General features: G+C 40.3%; 1 protein-coding gene across 2 annotated transcripts in view; it reads right to left on the reverse strand.

The window, feature by feature from the left end:
* The window catches only part of STK31 (serine/threonine kinase 31), a 58,588-nt gene that overhangs the window by 35,444 nt on the left and 4,799 nt on the right, over positions 1-18,345 (reverse strand). For both annotated transcript variants that reach the window (XM_040965002.1, XM_040965001.1), the window contains exons 4-11: positions 16,330-16,428; positions 10,912-10,986; positions 8,737-8,895; positions 6,178-6,536; positions 4,920-5,094; positions 3,752-3,867; positions 2,335-2,494; positions 715-837 (exon numbers count right to left, since the gene is read on the reverse strand). In XM_040965002.1, the coding sequence (XP_040820936.1) occupies positions 715-837; positions 2,335-2,494; positions 3,752-3,867; positions 4,920-5,094; positions 6,178-6,536; positions 8,737-8,895; positions 10,912-10,986; positions 16,330-16,428 (1,266 nt within the window). The remainder of the gene's footprint in view (positions 1-714; positions 838-2,334; positions 2,495-3,751; positions 3,868-4,919; positions 5,095-6,177; positions 6,537-8,736; positions 8,896-10,911; positions 10,987-16,329; positions 16,429-18,345) is intronic.

An 18,345-nucleotide genomic window follows, 5' to 3' on the forward strand; every position in this document is an offset into this window, starting at 1 on the left:
TTAAAGGCTTGTTTTCAAATTAAATAACCACATAGAAAGCTCAAAGAATATCAAGACAAATGAGAACTAATTCAGTAGAGTGGTCAGAAAGATGCTGATATATGAAAACCAGTAGCATTCCTGAAGAAATGGAAAACAATACAATATTTATAAAAACTGCCAAAAGTATATCTTATAAATTAAGATAAATTGCCCATTTTAGGTAAAACTTCTAAATAATACAAAAAAAGAAGTTTGAATAATTGGAGGGAAATATGATCCTACCATACTCATTCATACCCAAATCAGGTCACTGCTAACAATGCTGTGCAGGGTGAAGACACACTGATCACGACACCTACAGACCTGCAACTCCAAGAGCAGGGCCGCCTCTTTCTCACTGGCGTGTGGCCCTTTCTGCTAGACAGCAATGGGTAACAGACAGCCCATGTCCCTATCATGGGTCCTGCGTCCCTGAGTTTCCCCGAAACATGCTGTTCTAGCAAGCCTGGAGTAGCTGGCCATTCCTGACTTTTTTGTAGGATAGACATATTTGTATGTAAGTACTAAATATATCAGAATAAACTTTCAGTTTCAATAAAAATCAGAATTCAGCAAGGAAAAATCTTTTGTGGCTAGCAGCACTATCTAAAGTTTCAAGGCAGATACAATTTCGCCTCTCAGATAATAACCATCATTTAAAAGATATTTAAGTATGCCTAATTTAATTCCAACCTTCAATGTTTTTAAGCGTTTATTAAGAGGTAACTCATCTACTTCCAGAGTGAAAACTTCTACTGCCACATACAGCTTCTGTTGCACTTCATTCCTTTCAGCAATCAAAATATTTCCTTCATTCTAGAAAAAAATAAAACAATCATCACTACAGATTTTTCATACATTTATCTATACTGACCCACACCTCTAAAATTGAGTTATTACATCCTCCAAACACAGTAACATTCAAGACAAACACTTTTCTCCTTAGATCTTTAGGAAAGATCTCCTTTCCGTTAATTAAAACACTGAAGTTCAACAATGTTATTCTGCTAATCCATTGTCCATTATTTTTGCAAAAACGAAATTTTTTCTCTTTGAGAGAATTATGAAAGATCCTATTATTACATTCTGCCTTCTTCCTATTCCCATCCTTTTTTCTTTTTCTAAGATTTATTTATTTTTATTGCAACGGCAGCTCAGATTTACAGGAAGGAGAAACAGAGAAAGATCTTCCATGTGCTCTTTCATTCCCCAAACAGCCACAACAGCCAGAGGTGAACTGATTTGAAGACAGAAGCCAGGAGCTTCTTCAGGGTCTCCCATATGGTGCAGGTCCCAAGGATTTGAGCCATCTTTTACTGCTTTCCCAGGCCATAAACAAGAAGCTGGAAGTGCAGTAGCTGGGACATAAACCAATGCCCATTGTTGAACTTCGTCTGAAGTGATCTCAGACCTAACTCTTGTGTGTGCCTGTTAGTATGGGGTCTAGCTCAGTCCATCACCTACATCAGCCTATGCACACAGTGATAGTTGCAATTGCTGTGCTAGCTATGACCCTGTCCAACATACACTACTCAGCCCTCATACACACCAGCAGGAACTACAGCCTAGTCAGAGTGTCCCTCAATAACTCCCATCAGGCCCACCCCGAGCCCTGGCTCCTGTGCTTGCCACTGTATGCAGCAGACTGCTCAATCTGTCCCATATCCTATTCAGAACTCGTACATGTCAACCCAACTGACCCTACTATCCAGCCCACACGCATGCCAATAGGTGCCACAGCCAGACCGACCCCAGCCCTTGTTCTAATACTCACAAGTGGGAGTTGTAGCCCATTAAGGAGGTGCCCAATTTCCCTACTGGACCCACTCCCAATCCTGGATCTTCTACTCTCTAAGTGGTTCTGCAGCCTAGCTTAACAGGATCTGCCTGCAATTCCAGCATTTGTCATCTAATGCTGAGGCAAAGCCCAACCAATTTGTACTTACTATGGCTCATGAATGCACTAGTAGATACATTCACTCAGGCCAGCCAGGCTCTCTCCCTAACCCTGCCCAGCCTGATCTGCCCCCAGTCCCAGCTCTCATGCTCACCAGTGGAAGCAATGGAAGATCTTTCTCTGTTTCTCCTCCCTGTAAATCTAAGCTGCCTTTGTGATAATGGGCTCACACCACCCTGCCTCCCTGGTCTCACGTGTGCTATCCTATCTTTCTTACATAATAAAGGAATTGGATTATTAATATAAAGATATTAAATAGAAAGACTTTTGGGTAAATAAACTATCACAAACCCTCTGATTTCTCAAAAGAGAGTATTTGCTTATGCCCAACAAATAGAGAGATTTTCTCAACTCACCACATCTTCACAAGTTTTTATCTTTTCCTGGGCTAGGCTATATTCTGCCCAAATGTCCTCTAATTCATTCAAAGAAGACAGGATAGTGAGGCACCCCTCATCCAACACTTGCATAGCTTCTGACAAGTCATCTCCAAAACGAACATTAGTGTTGACACGCCTAAGGAAAAAAAGCAGTAAAAAGAGAAAGATCAAGAAATTAGCAAGCTGGAATAACTAACTCTTAAATACTAATGCTCTAAAGGTTACTATTTATAGCACTTGCTACAAACAAGAACTTTGTAAAATAATATATAATCATGTGCAACTTTAAACTTTTAATTAAGAAATACTTGTGGGAGCCAGCCCTGTATCGTAGCTGGTGAAACCACCACCTACCACACAACATCAACATCACACACGAATGCCAATTCGTGTGCTGGTGGCTCCACTTCTGATCCAGCTCTCTGCTAATGGACCTAAACCTGAGAACAGTAACAGAAGACAACCCAACTGTCTGGGGCCTGCCACCACCTTGTAGACCTGGCTCAGACTCCTGGATGATGGCCACAGCTGCCATCTAGGGAGTGAACCAGCAGATGGAATTTCTCCCTCCCTCCCCTTCTGTGTCTGTCATTCTTTCAAATAAATAAATAAATACATCCTTTAAAAAATATGTGTGGGAAAATAATTTTCTAGAAAATATTCTATATAAAAAGACAACTTCAAAAGTCTGCAGAACTTCAAATATCAAATAAGTCTTAACTTGCTAATCTACGACTAGATATATAAATACTTTATCAAAAATTTTAAGACACCCAAGGAGAGGGTGTCTTGCCTAGGAGTTGAGATGTCTGCATTCCTTATCAGAGTACCTGTGTTCAAGTCCTAGCTTTGCATCCTGACTCTAGTTTCCTACCAATGCAGACCCTAGAAGGCAACAGCGATGGATCAAGTCACTAGACTCCTGCCACCCACGTGGGCGTTCTGGGAGTTCTAGACTTAGGGCTTCAGTCTGCCGCAGCCCCAACTGCTGCAGGTATTCGGAGGTTCAGGGAGTGAGCTAACTAAGGAATGAGAGGTATCCATCCAGGCATCTATCTGCCTCTCCTCTTCTCTTTCCAATACATGAAATAAATAAAAAGTAACTAGATTGCCTTGATAAAGTAGCCCTATCCAACAATAACGTGTCCTGCTTCACTTTCCAAGTGCTCCCTGTACTGGCAGCTCAAGTTCCTCTCACCAGCATGCCTGGTGTAGGGAGCACTTGAAAAGTGAACCAGGACATGAGATGCTATCTCCCTACTCCCCCCTCCACCTCCTCTTCTCTAATAAATATCTTTTCAAAGTGTAATGGTGAAACACACAATTTAGACAAAGCACCAGCTAATCAACAACTATTTTATAGTATCCTTCTCAAAGATTCACCTTAACCTACCTAATTTCTTTCAGTATTTCCACCTTAGCTGCCAGATTTTTCATTCTAGTGCCTACACGTGTCTTCAGAGTACTCTCCAAATGTTTTGTCAAATCCATGGTATTTGCTTTCTCTTGCTGGAACAAAGAACAAACACATCCCTGTAAGACTCAAAGAAACTGTATTTCTGCTGCTAATTATCTTTCACTGTAATTAAACAAAATTGCAAAGGTTAACATTAAAGGTTAAAAAATATTAGGCCATAAGATAACAAAAACTGACTTCCTTACTAACTCAGAGTCCATGGCCAGCTCTCTACACTGATGTAAATTAGACTATTCCACGTTCTTTTATTAAGAGGTCATGGAGAAACAAAATTTCACAAACTGTACTTCTTAAAACTTAGCATGTTAAAAGAATGAAAAGTCTTCATAAATACAAAAGACTCCAAATGATTACCAATGACGATTTGTTACATGATGAAGTCTTACATCATTCTGCAATCTAAAGAAGTGAGCAACGTACCTGCACCTACAGCAGATTAACCTCCCAGACTTTGAGTGCTATTTAAAATGCATGTCTCTATTATTATCTCAACTAATGTGTGGAGCAGTGGAGGATGGCTCAAAGCCTTGGGACCCTGCACACACATGGGAGACCTGGAAGAAGCTCCTGGTTCCTGGCTCCTGTTCAGCTCAGCTCCAGCCACTGAGCCCATTTGCAAGGTAAACCAGTGGACAGAATATCTTTCTCTATTTATTTCCGTCTCTCTATATATCTGCCTTTCCAATGAAAATAAATAAATCTTCTCTTTTAAAAAAAAGCAACTGAGTAATGGATACATGAGGATTAATTAGTTAATTCTCTATACTTTTGGAAAGTTTAAATTTTTCATATTAGAAGTTTTTACAAGAAAATAAGAGGACATACACAAGAAATTACTAAACTTCAAGATATGCAGTAAAATGCAAAGACAATTTGGAATATACGAAAAAGTTCACCTATAAACAAATGTAAGGAAAGAGAAAAAACAGAGGATGAATGAGGAAAGAAAATGACAGCAAGAAAAAGAGGAAGAGAGAGAAGGGGGCGGATGAGAGAGGTGTAGCGATAGAGGAGGAAAGAGCGATGCAGATGAGTGTGCGGGCTTCCTGGCCAGACAGCCCTCACCTGCGGCCACCAAGCGTACCTGCAGCTCCTGGGTGGTCTGTTCTACTTTTGACTCCAGCGCCTTGTATCTTTCAAGAAGAACTTCCTTCTCTGTCTTTAGTTTTTCATTTTCTTCAATCAATTTCTGATCCTGCTTAATTTTTGCAAGGCTGACATTAGACCCTAACTTAAAGTCACCAACAGCCAAACTTTCCCTATTAAAAACAAATTCACATATTTTAAAAGGCAAACAGTAGATCAGAAACAAACCAAATCATCACATTTCTACAATTAGTTTGAAAAGGTCAACCTAGTTAAACATTAAACAGATAAATTCACATAAGCTAGGTTTTATTGGCGAAGTCATACCTCAAAAACAGCTCCAACCTTCAGAAAGCAATGCAACTTCCTCCTGGCACTATCAACTCCAGAGACCAAAGTAAAGAGCCTTTTTATCACTTTCCAAGTCCTTCTTCCCATTAGCCCCCCCCCCCCGCTCTATTTCACAACATGCTGATCAAATTCCATCAGACAGTTATATCACCCAAGACATCACAGCTTGGATCACAATACAGAAAATGTTATGATACACATAAGGACCTAAAGTGGCTTCCTGTTTCAAGTTGATAATTCAAAATTATCCAGGGACAGGCACTAGGCACAGCAGTTAAACTGTGGCTTGTGACATTCACATCCCATGCCAGGAGTGAATGGGTTCGAGTTTCAGCTTCCCATTCTAGCTTCCCACTGATGCATACAAGAAGCAGCAGGTGAAAGCTCAGGTACTTGGGCAACTTTCACCCATGGGAGAGACCTGGAGGAGGCTCCTGGCTCCTAGCTCCAGAACAGCTCAGCTCCAGCCACTGTGGCCGGTTGGGGAGTAAACCAGCAGATGGAAGATCTGGCTTTCCTCCTCTCCATAAATCTGACTTTCCAATCAATCAATCTTTTAAATAATGCTATGTGAACGTCAAACAATTCAAGAACAAATTTGTTAAAATAGTTTTTAACAAAAATATTCTGTTAAAATAGATATATTACTACATATATATAACGTACACCTAATTAACTTTCCAAAAGAATGTAAACCTTATACATAAGAGGTATATATCATTTATGACATAGATTTTTTTCAAGTATATAAATTGCAAATATTTGGGGGAAAAAAATCCATAGCAGCTTTCAAAATTGCTGACCTAATTAAGGGATCCAAAAGCATAGGCCTGAACTTGCGCTGTACCTTAACAAAGCCTCTGTGAGGAATTAACATTACCTAAATCTGAAAACCACAATCTTACTTCGGAAATGTCATGTGACTTCCTGTATCATTTTCATTCTTCAAGTCAAGTGCCAGCCTCCCACTTAAACGTGGCTTGGGCCTGCTCAAGTTGGTCTGGTTTGACCTATGCCCCCATAAGGGAATGGGATTTTTGAGGTTCCTGAGAGCAAGCTGAGCAGGATCTGACTTTTTTTCTTCGCAGATGTTATTGCTGGATGGGAATTTGCATTTTTCTGCAAATCCCTTCTTCACCACCTCTTCTCCTATATCCACACTGCCGTACTCAGCCTGAGCGATGATGGTGCCATCCTGATAGGTTGCTTTGATCCTCATTTTAATTTCCTTTTCAAAAATTAAACTCCCCAAAAAAGTTCGTCCCTAAGAAAACAGGAAAGAACACATAAACAACAATATGCTTCTCTTTGTTTCTTTTGTTTCTATGCATTTTTCCCAAGCACCCTAATTACAAGATCTCTGTATCCATAATCTTACCTCCTCCTTGCATGTGTATGAATGTGCTGCTTCTCAGAGGCAGAGCTGAGGGCTAAACAGGCAGGCAGCCACTTCCAAACATCGGTAAATATCTAGAATACATTTTAACCTAGCAGATTGTTGACTGTTTTGTCTCCAATAATTATAAAAGTGCCCCCCAGGAGACTTCACACATAAAAATGAATGCCTGCTAACCTGGTACAATAACCTAGTGGCTAAAGTCCTTGCCTTGCATGCACCAGGATCCTATATGGGCACCTGTTCTAATCCTGATAGCCCCACTTCCCATCCAGCTCCCTGTCTGTAACCTGGGAAAGCAGTCAAGGATGGCCCATGGCCTTGGGACCCTGAACCCTTGTGGGAAACATGGAAGAAGCTCCTGGCTCCTGGCCTCAGATAGGCTCAGTTCCGGCCGTGAGGCCACTTGGGGAGTGCATCAGTAGACAGACGATCTTCCTCTCTGTCTCTTCTCCTCTCTGTATATCTGATTTTCCAATAAAAATAAAGATAATTTAAAAAATTTTAGAAGATGAATGCGTGCTACTTACCAAAAATGTTTGATATGAACAAAACTTAAACTCATATTAAAGACACAGGTACACTGCGTTTAAAGACAGACAAGAACTGCAGCAGAAAAACCAAATTCAGAATACAAAACATCAACAGGTTTTTCTCAACAAATCAACAAACTGAAATTAAGAAATGTGAGATGTCAGAAATTCCTATATTCAAAACTCTTAACCAGAGCTTTAGCAGAGCACAATGGTAACACTGACACATGATCAGCCACTAAATTAACTGGGTGCTTTTTGACTTCTGAATATTGAGTACCATCCACAGCACCAGGCACATATATGCCTAAAAACAAAACTAAAACAAACAAGAAAAAAGTGGATTGCTCTCTGGAGACTAATTTGATAAGAATATATTGGGACCAAAATGGTGCTCTGGCAAGCTAATCCTCCACCTGCAATGCCAGCATCCCACATGGATGCCAGTTCAAGACCTGGTTATTCCACTTCTGATCCAGCCTCCTGCTTATGGACTAAGAAAGCAGTGGAGGATGGCTCAAGTCCTTGGACACCTGCATCCATGTGGGAGACCCAGAAGAAGCTCCTGGCTCTGGGTCAGTTCAGCTCCGGCCATTGTAGCCATTTGGGGAATAAACTAGCAGATGGAAGATCTCTCTGTCTTTCCTCTCTGTGTAACTCTGCACTTCAAACAAAAATAAATAAAACTTTTCAAAAAATTAGCATACATCTATTCCTCCAAAAAGTGATAATACCTAACACTATTTTTAAATAATCTTGTTACTGTCCGTGTCCTAAAACTCTCAAAGTTCCTGTTCGGATTGTCAGTCCGTATCACTGAACAAACAGAGAGGAAGATCCTCTGTCCATTGACGGAGCTGAGCCAATCCAAGGAGCCTAGAGCCTCTTCTGGGTCTCCCACACGGGTGCAGGGTCCCAAGACTTTGGGTTGTCCTCTACTGCTTTCCCAGGCCGCAAGCAGCAAGTTGGATGGAAAGCAGGGCCACCAGGACATGAATTAGCACCCATCTGGGATCCCAGTGCATCCAAAGCAAGGACATTAACAACCAGGGTACCGTGTCAAGCCCAAAAACCTTGTATTTTGAAAATACCCTTAATCTGTGCTTCTTTCAATAAACAGAAATATGTGTATCATCTTGTTATGAAAATAGCAATGGACTTCAGTTCCAGCCCTGGATCTGTCCAAAACAGAATAACTGTATTCATCATACTCGTCATTCAGTCTGTCCATTAATTTAATGCTAATCAATGACTTTTTCAACAAACTAAGTATCCCAAGGCAGTGTTTGTATACCTACCAATAGATTAAACTTTGAAATCAGAAGCTATTTACATTTATTCAATATCTGTTATTTATATATATTATATATTTATTGAATATAAACACATATATATCACTTATCTATTTTAAATTGTTATATAATTCATGTTTTCATCATTTTTATAGACAAACAAAATTAGTAAGTTATACTACACTTTTGTTTCAAGCACAGCTTTACTTAGATTAACAAAAGTACTTAAACTCTGAGACTTGCCTGATCAAACTGGGTAACTTCCTGGCCAGAAGGAATTTGCAATCCCCAAAGTCTGTACTTTTTGGCAACACTAGAAAATTGCAGTTCTGAAGGAATCTCAACTATGTCAGATCTATTCAGTATTTCAGTATTGCCATAGTCAATGTACCTCACCAGACACTGAAAAAATTTAAAAAAAAAAAAAAAAAAAAAAAGGAGACATTACCACCCAGGATTAGGAGACCTGCACCCTGGAGAGTAAGAGAACATTAACACTGAACCCAGAGATCAAATATCTCTGCCCCCTAAATCACATTAGCTTTCTGCTAATTATCTGTAAAAAATAGCATTTTACCTCAAATAAAGTAGATGAAATCAGAAACAGAATTCTAGTAATATACTCACAGTACAGAAAACCCATAAAATCAAAGTGATTTCTACAATTGGCACTAGCTAATGTCAGATAGTAATATTTCTCATCTTTTTTTTTTCCAAGAACTGGTATCGTAAATAAGTCTATAAATTTAAAGCCCTCCTCTGTTTTTTCTAATGTTCAAATAAATCAACATTCTTAAAGAAGAAAATCTGAAAAGAAAAATTGTAAAATTTTCTTCAATAAAATTAAACCTATCCAGCTGGATCCTGAAACTAATCCAATCTAATTCACCTGTATTTTCAGCTGTATCTATTTAAAAAGTAAAACACCAAGGTAACTTCCAACAGTCTATTTATTGCCTTATAAAGTCAAAGCAAATACAAAATATGATTGCTATTTTTCAAATTATGAACCAAGATTAATTAGAAAGGTTCATTTCACTAACAAAACATTGTGACAAAAATAAATGAATATTTTCAATCAAGCTAATTAGAGTAGTAATCAAATCATTTTATCTTATTCTACCAAAAAAAAATTTAAAGCATACATATTATGCTTTTTTTTTTTTTTGAAGACTTACTAATTTTTCTAGAACTTCAGAGTTACAGAGAGAGAGACAGGGAGACTGAAAGAGGGATCTTCCATCTACTGGCTCACCCCCCAAATAGTCACAACAGCCAGAACTAGGCTGATCTGAGGCTGGCAGTCAGGAGCTTCTTCCAGGTCTCCCATATGAGTGCAGAGTCCAAGGTCTTGGTGCACTCCTCCACTGCTTTCACAGGCCACAAGCAGGGAGTTGACCAGAAGTGGAGCAGCCAGGACTTGAACTGGTGCCCAACAGGATGCTGGTGCAACAGGTGGAGAATTAGGCTGGTACACCACCGTGCTGACTCCAGAAAACGTATCTTAAGTGTAGAAAGTAGATGTAGAGGGCCTGGTGTGACACATTAATGGCTAAAACCTTGCCTGTATGCACTGGGATTCCATATGTGTCCTCATTGGCGACCTGGCTGCTCCACATTCCATCCAGCTCCCTGCTGGTGGCTTGGGAGAGCAACCGAGGATGGCTCAAAGCCTTGGGACCCTGTGTGGCAGACCTGGAAGAGGCTCCTGACTTCAGACAGGCTCAGTTGCAGCATGTGGGGAATGAGCAGTAGACAGAAGACCTTTCTCTGTTTCTCCTTCTCTCTGTAAATCTGACTTTCCAATAAAAAAAAAGTAGATGTAGAGATGGCATTGAAAGAAAGACTAAGGCTACACTTCTAAACACCTCTAAGATATAAATGCCACAGCTATTCCACCTCCTATTGCTACAAGTCCACTTAAACACCTTCCACAGACTCTCCAAATTAAAAGAGCTTAACACAAAGAAACTCATTATATTTAACATAGACATGAGAAAATGGCAAGTCAATCTTTAATATTAACAACTTTAAAATAATTAAGCAAAAGCATAACCAGTTTTAATCAAATGTTTTTTCCCTACTCATCAAAAACTTACTCATTAGCAGGAGTCAAACATAACTATTAAGAACTGAAGTACCAAATAGTCATTTAAACAAAAAATTGCTTAATTTGACAATCTGTGTTGATTATATAACAACTAAAATTCAGAAGAACATTCCTGAATTGAACCTGTTTTTAAGCAATTAATCTCTTTTGTGCTCACCAGGAAAAAGTAAGTTTTAACAGAATTATTAATTCACTGAGCCAAATTTTATTACTGCAACGAATAAGCAATGAAGGGCTAAATAAGCATTAAGTTTTAGGACTACAATAAATATTATTTAAGGAAAAAAAACCAAACACTTATTTCCTGCCTTTTCATCACTGATGATTTTCAATACTTTACATCTGTACCAGCACTTATCTTCTGAAAACAATCCACCATATATCTACAGAGAAAAAAAAAGGTTATTTGGCATTTCAATGAAATAAAGCAGGCAAGTAGCTGAGAATAAAAGTTAGCATCTACTAAGCTCTTACTATGTATCCACAGGACAATAACTTGTTTGATTGTCACACTAACCCTGAGGCAGGTACTCTTTCTCACCACTATGCATCCAAAGTCCTAAGCTATACAGGAGAAACAAGATTCAAACTTCTGGCTTCAGTATATTATGCTATTCTGTATCTGCAAAAAGAGGCGTGAATATAACGAAAAACAGAACATCTTTTTATAAAGAAATATACACAGAGAATCAATATGGCAGAATACGGTGAGGAACCATTTAAACAGAGAAACATTATCCAGGGTGAAGCAGAGAGGGCACAATCCAGGAAATAGCAGAGGACAGACCAACAGCAGAGAGGCACCTGGAGACCGAAGGATACAGGAAAGCAGCAGAAAGGTGTGATGCTGCAGTGACCCGATACTCCAGCGGCATTCAACAAGTGGCAATCTAAACTCCATGGTGGCCAGAACTCCAGCAGCAACCACATGGGAAGGGGAGTTCACCAGGAACTCAGGAGGTAAACCCAGACAAAGAACTGCTGGTCCTGCTGGTTTGCTTGACTTGACCAGGAGCAGTGACAGAGCAGCAGGTCCCAAACAGGCGGTGCAGGAACAGGGTGGATTTCAGAGCCAAAACTCCCACTAGAGCCAAATCAGGTGCCATCTTGTGTAGGGAGGCAATGGTTATGGGACAGGACAGCACATGCACTATTCTAGGAGCGAACTCATTCAGGGCTCAGTGAATTGCATCCTTCAGATTCCACCCAAAACTAGATCCAGGCAGCCCCCAAACCTAAAGGCCAGCAGATCAAGAACTCCACAAGTTTCACATCTGGTGCCATTTTGTACAATGTAGCAAAGCTTGATTATCATGTGTCATAGTGATCACTTTTGGTCAACTCCATTGGGAGTTCTGTGCCCCTCCTGGATCTTGTTTCCCAATTCTTTCTCTAGATTAATTTTCCCTTATTATTTCATCGAATACATTATTAAACCTAGCTTCTCTTTCTGCACCTTCTGGGACTCCCATAACTCTTATATTTGGCCTTTTAATAGTGTCTTTCAATTCCTGAATACTTTTTTTAGCTTAACCCAACTCTGCTTCCAGCTTTTTGCTTGTTTCCCCCTGTTGACAACAAATATCTTCCAATTCTGAGATTCTTTCTTCTGCTTGCTTCATTCTACTTTGGAGACTCTCCACTGTACTTTTAATTTGCTCTACTGTGTTCTTCATTTCTGATATATCAGCTTTCATTTGACTCATTTTCTGTGTGACATATTCCTTGAATTCCTTGAATGCTTGCTTTAAGTGCTTCTCATTGATAAGAAGCTTTATAACAAGTGTTTTGAATTCTATATCCCCCATTTTCTTGATGTCTTCCTCAGTTAACTCTGAGGTTAGCAAAGGTTTTTGCTCCTTTTCAGGGGAGTCTTCAATAATATTCATTGTGCCTGTGTCTCTTTTTTTGCTGTTGGTCATTGAACTTCTGGTTATCAGATTCTTCTCCTTGGGGCAGGTTTCTAAGCTGTGTCAACCACAAGTCTGCAGTTCAAATTTATTTATTGTGGTTGGTACACAGTTCTTTGTTTGTAGTCACTTGTGCCACTCCCTCCAGTGAGTTTCAGACTTCCACCTTGGTCTGTATAGCCCAGCTCCTGGCTCAGCATTCCACCTGCTGTGATAGCGTGCTATTGCTTACAGGGAGGACTTTAACTACTAGGCTACCATGCTGGGCCCCAAATCCCTCAATCAATTTAGCACACAAAGGGGCTTCTAACAAATCATGTACTACAGAAGAATAGGTGAATCAAGCTGGGACTAAAGTCTGTTCCCCCAGCTAACATTCACCAACAGGAAGGAAAAAGCACAAATGGCATGATAAACCTCTCAAAGTCATCATACTTGGCTTTTTTTTTTTTTTACATTTATCTACTTATTCAACAGAATAACACAGAGAGAGCAGAGACAGGGAGAGACACAGAGATTTTCCATAAAGTAAATTACCATAAAGATCTCATATAAACTACTCAGATTACTAAAAACTCAAATTAGTTCCTGGCTTAGGCATCTGATTGCAAATTTTTACTCAGCCACCTCCAGTTATCCATAAATGGATTACACTTTGTAAATTTTTCTTAGAGGCCCACGTTTTTCTCCTTGTCACATGCAAGCAGACGGAGGCTAGGGTAATAGAATTGGAAGAGTAGATGGGCCCAGGCACAATGGAAGGGAACACACAGCTCTACTGTCTGAAGACAAGTCTGACTGGGATAGAAGTGTGTGTTACGTGACGGTCGTGCTTATTCACACTGATGGAGGGAACCTCAGATGCTTCCGCTTGGGTGGCACATAGCTATTTTCCTGAACAGAAATAACCCAGCCCTGCTCAGCCAGGTGGCAGTAATGTGCCATTTTTTTTTCTCCTTTTGAAAGTAGCTTTACTTTCTGAAAGGTACAGTGACAGAAAGAGCGACAGAGATCTTCCGCGTACTGGTTCACTCCCCAAATGGCTACAGCAGCACAGCTGGGCCAGACCGAACCAAGAGCCAAGAGCTCCTTCTGGATGTTAGAGGACCAAGGCGCATGTGCAGGGAGCTGGATCAGAACCAGAGAAGATGGGTTTAGAATAATGCACTATGGCCCGCTGGCATCCCTAGTTGTGGCTTCATCTGTTGCACAACTCCCATCCTAAAATGCCATGTCTGCTGCTTACTTGCCTTTTACCAAATCATGACTGGTACATCTTTGAAACACCTAATTTAAAGATACTGTGATCTTCTATAGAATTTGAAATTGGAATAGGACTGCCAATCACTTGCCATTTTTGCCACTAAATCTATTTGCTTATTAAAATGTGAAGTAAGGAGCTAGTGTTTTGGTGTAACTGGTTAAGCTGCCACCCCCAACACAGGCTGATTCTTGTCTGGGCTGCTCCCGTTCTGATCCAGCTTCGTGCTAATGGCTGAGTAAGCCCTCTGCCACCTAATGTGGGAGACTTGGATGAAACTCCTGGTTCTTGCTGTCACAGGCATCTGGGATGTGAACCAGAAGTTTCCTTTATGTTCAAAAGATAAAAGGGGGGCCCAGTATGATAACATAGCAGTTAAGGTCCTCGCCTGCATGCACCCGGATCCCATATGGGCACCGGTTCTGATCCCGCAGCTCCACTTCCCTTCTAGCTCCCTGCTTATGGCCTGAGAAAGCAACTGAAGACAGCCCAGAGCATTAGGACCATGCACACACATGGGAGACCCGGAAAGAAGTTCCTGGCTCCTGGCTTTGGATCAGCACAGCACCAGCCATTGCAGCCGCTTGGGGAGTGAATCATCAGACGGAAGATCTTCCTTTCTGTCTCTCCTCCTCTCTGTACATCTGCCTTTCAAATAAAAATAAATATTTTTTTTAAAAAAAAGAGAAAAAAGAAAAGGGACAGGACAGGCATTAAGCCTGGATGACTTCAGGCTGGCCTACTCCTGACTTTTGCAGAAATTTGGGAAGTGACTAGTGGGATATTTCTCTGTGTCTGTATCTCAAATACAATGAAAACAAAACCTTTTTTTTAATTATCTGAAAAAGTATGCTCCTCTGCAGTGTCTTAGAACCACCAGCCTTTTCTCCCGCCAGGCATTATTCTGTTATGCTTCCTGGAATGGGGACAGGAATGGATTAGCTCCGGCTTTGTCCACAACAGAACCAGATCACACGCAGAGATGCCTGCTGCTGACATGTGCTTGCAGCACAAAGCGCTACAGCCAATGATGGCTGATGCTGGTCCATATAAAACTCCAACTGACTGGGGCCACAGGTCTCCACTGGGGACCAGGCCCGATCCAGGGGTTCCATCTGCAGGCACAGACCTGGCTTCCTTGGATCCAAAAGGTGACTTGAAACATGAATACCTATGGAAATTGTTTTCTCTGTGAGGACAGGACCAGAGCATCTTCCTCAGCTGCCATCCTGCTGCACCTCTAATAACAATCTTCTGATGACGATCATGAAATCTGCATTCCCAGAACCTAACCACCTCCCAGAGACCCCATCTGCCAACACTAACACCAGCCACCTCAGGGCGAGATTTCAACTAGTTACCTTATCGGGGAAAACAGACATTCAGACTACATCAAGGGCCCTCATTTTAATAATCATGGCCTATAATAAGTAAAGCAAGTTAGGCTCTCAGGACACAAAACCCAAGGAGGTACTCATTCACGTGTCAGAATAAGACCTCTTTAAATTTTGAATTTGCCTCATCCTAGTACCAGCATCACAAAATGATTACAGTACTTAGTATGGGAGAATTTAAATTTTTTCCAACACAGGGTAATGGTTAAGGAAGTGGGTTCTGTGATTTTGCATACCTGACCCACCAAAAGCTAGTCAGTGACTTTCATAAAATTACCTCATCTTTTCCTCAAATTTTCAAAAGAAATGTAAAACAGTAACAGTATCTGCCTTTTCATATTGTTTGAGGATCAAGCCAGTACATGCAGAGAGCTTACGATGGTCCCTCATGGAAGGAGGGACTAAATATTGTCATTACTATTACACGATGTTGAGGACATTTAGGTAACCTCCACTCAGGTTTATAAATAATCCTGCAATGTGTAACGTGTATGTATAGGTATGTTCAAAAGATAAATTCTTGGCAAAGAATGGATGGGCCTATGATAAAAGGTATTTGTTATTTTTCAAAAAGATAGTCAACACTAATTTATAGTCAGTTGATTTAAAATGAAAATACCAAAAACGTTAGCAAATGAGAAATAATCTCAATAAATGGGATTGGTACCATTAGACATCCATAGGGAAGAGTGTGAGGGTAAATAATAATTCCATGAAAAGGGAGAAGAGAAAACCAAATTTTCTCCAAAGGCATCTCTTACATATTTTGTGAATCAGTGACACGGCAAAGATTCTATGTATTTAGTTCACCATTTTATAGTCGATGATTAAAACCACACAGCACTGCACAGGTGTATAGTATTTAATGTAAATGGAATCACACAGTATTTGCCTTTTAGTAACCAACTTATTTAGCATAAAATAGCCTCAAGATTCAGCCGTTTCACAGTCTGCCAACATTATTTTCCTTTTCAAACCAGGACACTATTCAATTCCTATGAATTTCTGAGGAAATAAGCTTGACTGTTGTTTACACCAACTCTAAAAAACCATATATTCTTTGAATTTGAAGTAGGCCAAAAATTCCAAAAACTGCAAAATGTCAAAGATGCAAAGACCTCCAGAAGGGATGACAGGATTCTATCTAAGGATATGACTCACCTTCTTGGGGTCAAGACTCCCAAACACGGAGTCAGCATGCGGGCACGCTTCAGAGAGCGAGAGACCAATCTTCACAATGTCTTTGTTTCTATCAATACTCTAGGCAGAACAGATGTAGTACAGAATTCAGTAAAGTATTACTTGACAGTGTTGCATAATCAAAAGTGCTCTTATACTTAAAAGATTTTGGAGTATTAAAAGTAAGTCAAACTCTTACAGAGAAATAAACCAATTCTGCATACATGTCAGTAGCATAAAGAAATGCCTAGAAAAAGAATGGGATAGGCCCGGCATGCCAGCCTAGTAGCTAAAATCTTTGTCTTGCACATACCAGGATCCCATATGGGCAGCGGCTTGTGTCCCAGCGGTCTTGCTCCCCGTCCAGCTCCCTGCTTGTGGCTTGTGAAAGCAGCAGAGGACAGCCCAAGCACCGGCATGAAAGACTGAAAGAAGCTCCCAGCTCTTGGCTTCAGATTGACCCAGCTCCAGCCATCATGGCCACTTGGAGAGTGAATCAGCAGACAGAATACCCTCTCTATCTCTTGACCTCTGTATATCTGACTTTCCAACACAAAATTAAAATAAATAAACATTTTAAAATAGGTCATGGTCCAAATTCTTCCTCGCAGGATCCAAGGGCATCAGAACAACAGCCAAGAGCCCTGAGCAGCCCACAGAAACAGAAGAACAGTTAACTTCCTTCGGGACTAGGGAGGGGAGCTCTCTCTGGTCCTCGCTTGGTTCCAACTTTGGGTCCCCACCCTCTCTGGCAATGACTATCAGGATCGCTCAGGAAACCCCTCAAAACAAACAAACAAACAAAACAACCTAGAATAGACAGAGAACAACAAGGAAAGCTTAGAATCAGACAGGAATTCACTTATATCTTACTAGGTGGGACACAAAGATTAGTTACTCCTCACTAGGGTATTGAAGATTTCTCTGCACAACCCTCTTAAAACTGTTCTGCACCTAAACTGTTGACATAGGTCTTGTTAGAGTTATAAGCCAGTCTAGACTACCCAAAAAACAGCCAGGTTCAACAAAATTATGCTTCAACACTATAAACTGCTAAACACTATAATGAAAATAGACAGGACATAGCTGAATAGTAATCCATAGCTATTTAAGGTGTATAGAACCAGGCTGTATATAAACTAAAATTGAAATGTCAATGAAGTAGTCACAGGATGTGATTAGGAATTTGCATTTTTTAACATACTGGTTACTCAATACTATGTCAATTAATTCCATAACCTTATAAATTGTTGCTGATGTTATGTTGGGACTTTTAATTGATCGGGATGATACTCTGCCAGCTCTACCTTCAGACCAGAGATGGTCTCCCCAACTAGCTGTTGAACTTATCTGGACTATAAGATGCTGGACTCTGTGCCTGGTATATGCTTGCAATGAAAGAATCTCAACTGAACTTGAACTGTGGTAATGCAACAAGGTGGAGGAATCCACCATGTGGGGAGGGTTTGAGGAGGGGTGGGGGGAGAATTCCAGTGCCTATAAAACTGTGCCACATAATGCAATGTAATTATTTCTAACAAAGATGTATTTATTTTTATTGGAAAGGCAGATTTTTTTAGAGAGAAGGAGAGACAGAAAAATTTTCTGTCCACTGGCTCACTCCACAGGTGTGAGCCACGTATTTAACAGACTGAACAATATGTTTCAAAAATATATTTCACATGAAAATGTGAACAATGTGTTTTATATCCCTTTTCTCATAAAAAGTTTTTGAAATCCGCTGTTTAGAGAAGTCAGAATAGCCCCATTTCAAATGAATATTGACTACTGTATTGTTTAGTGTTGCTCTAGATTGATCTTAGTGTTTTTTTCCCTTCAATTGTTATTTTCCATGATACAGTTCCACAGGTTCAGGGATTTCCCCTCCCACTCTCTGTAGTCCACATCCCCACACTCTTTCTGCTGTATTAGTATAGTAGTCCTTCAGCACTTATCTGGACAATAAGATGCTGAACTCTATGCTAGGTATATGCATGC

This window comes from Ochotona curzoniae, unplaced genomic scaffold (genome assembly GCF_017591425.1).
Source record: "Ochotona curzoniae isolate NIBS_2020 unplaced genomic scaffold, NIBS_Ocur_1.0 scaffold_3835, whole genome shotgun sequence".
NCBI classification, from domain to species: domain Eukaryota; kingdom Metazoa; phylum Chordata; class Mammalia; order Lagomorpha; family Ochotonidae; genus Ochotona; species Ochotona curzoniae.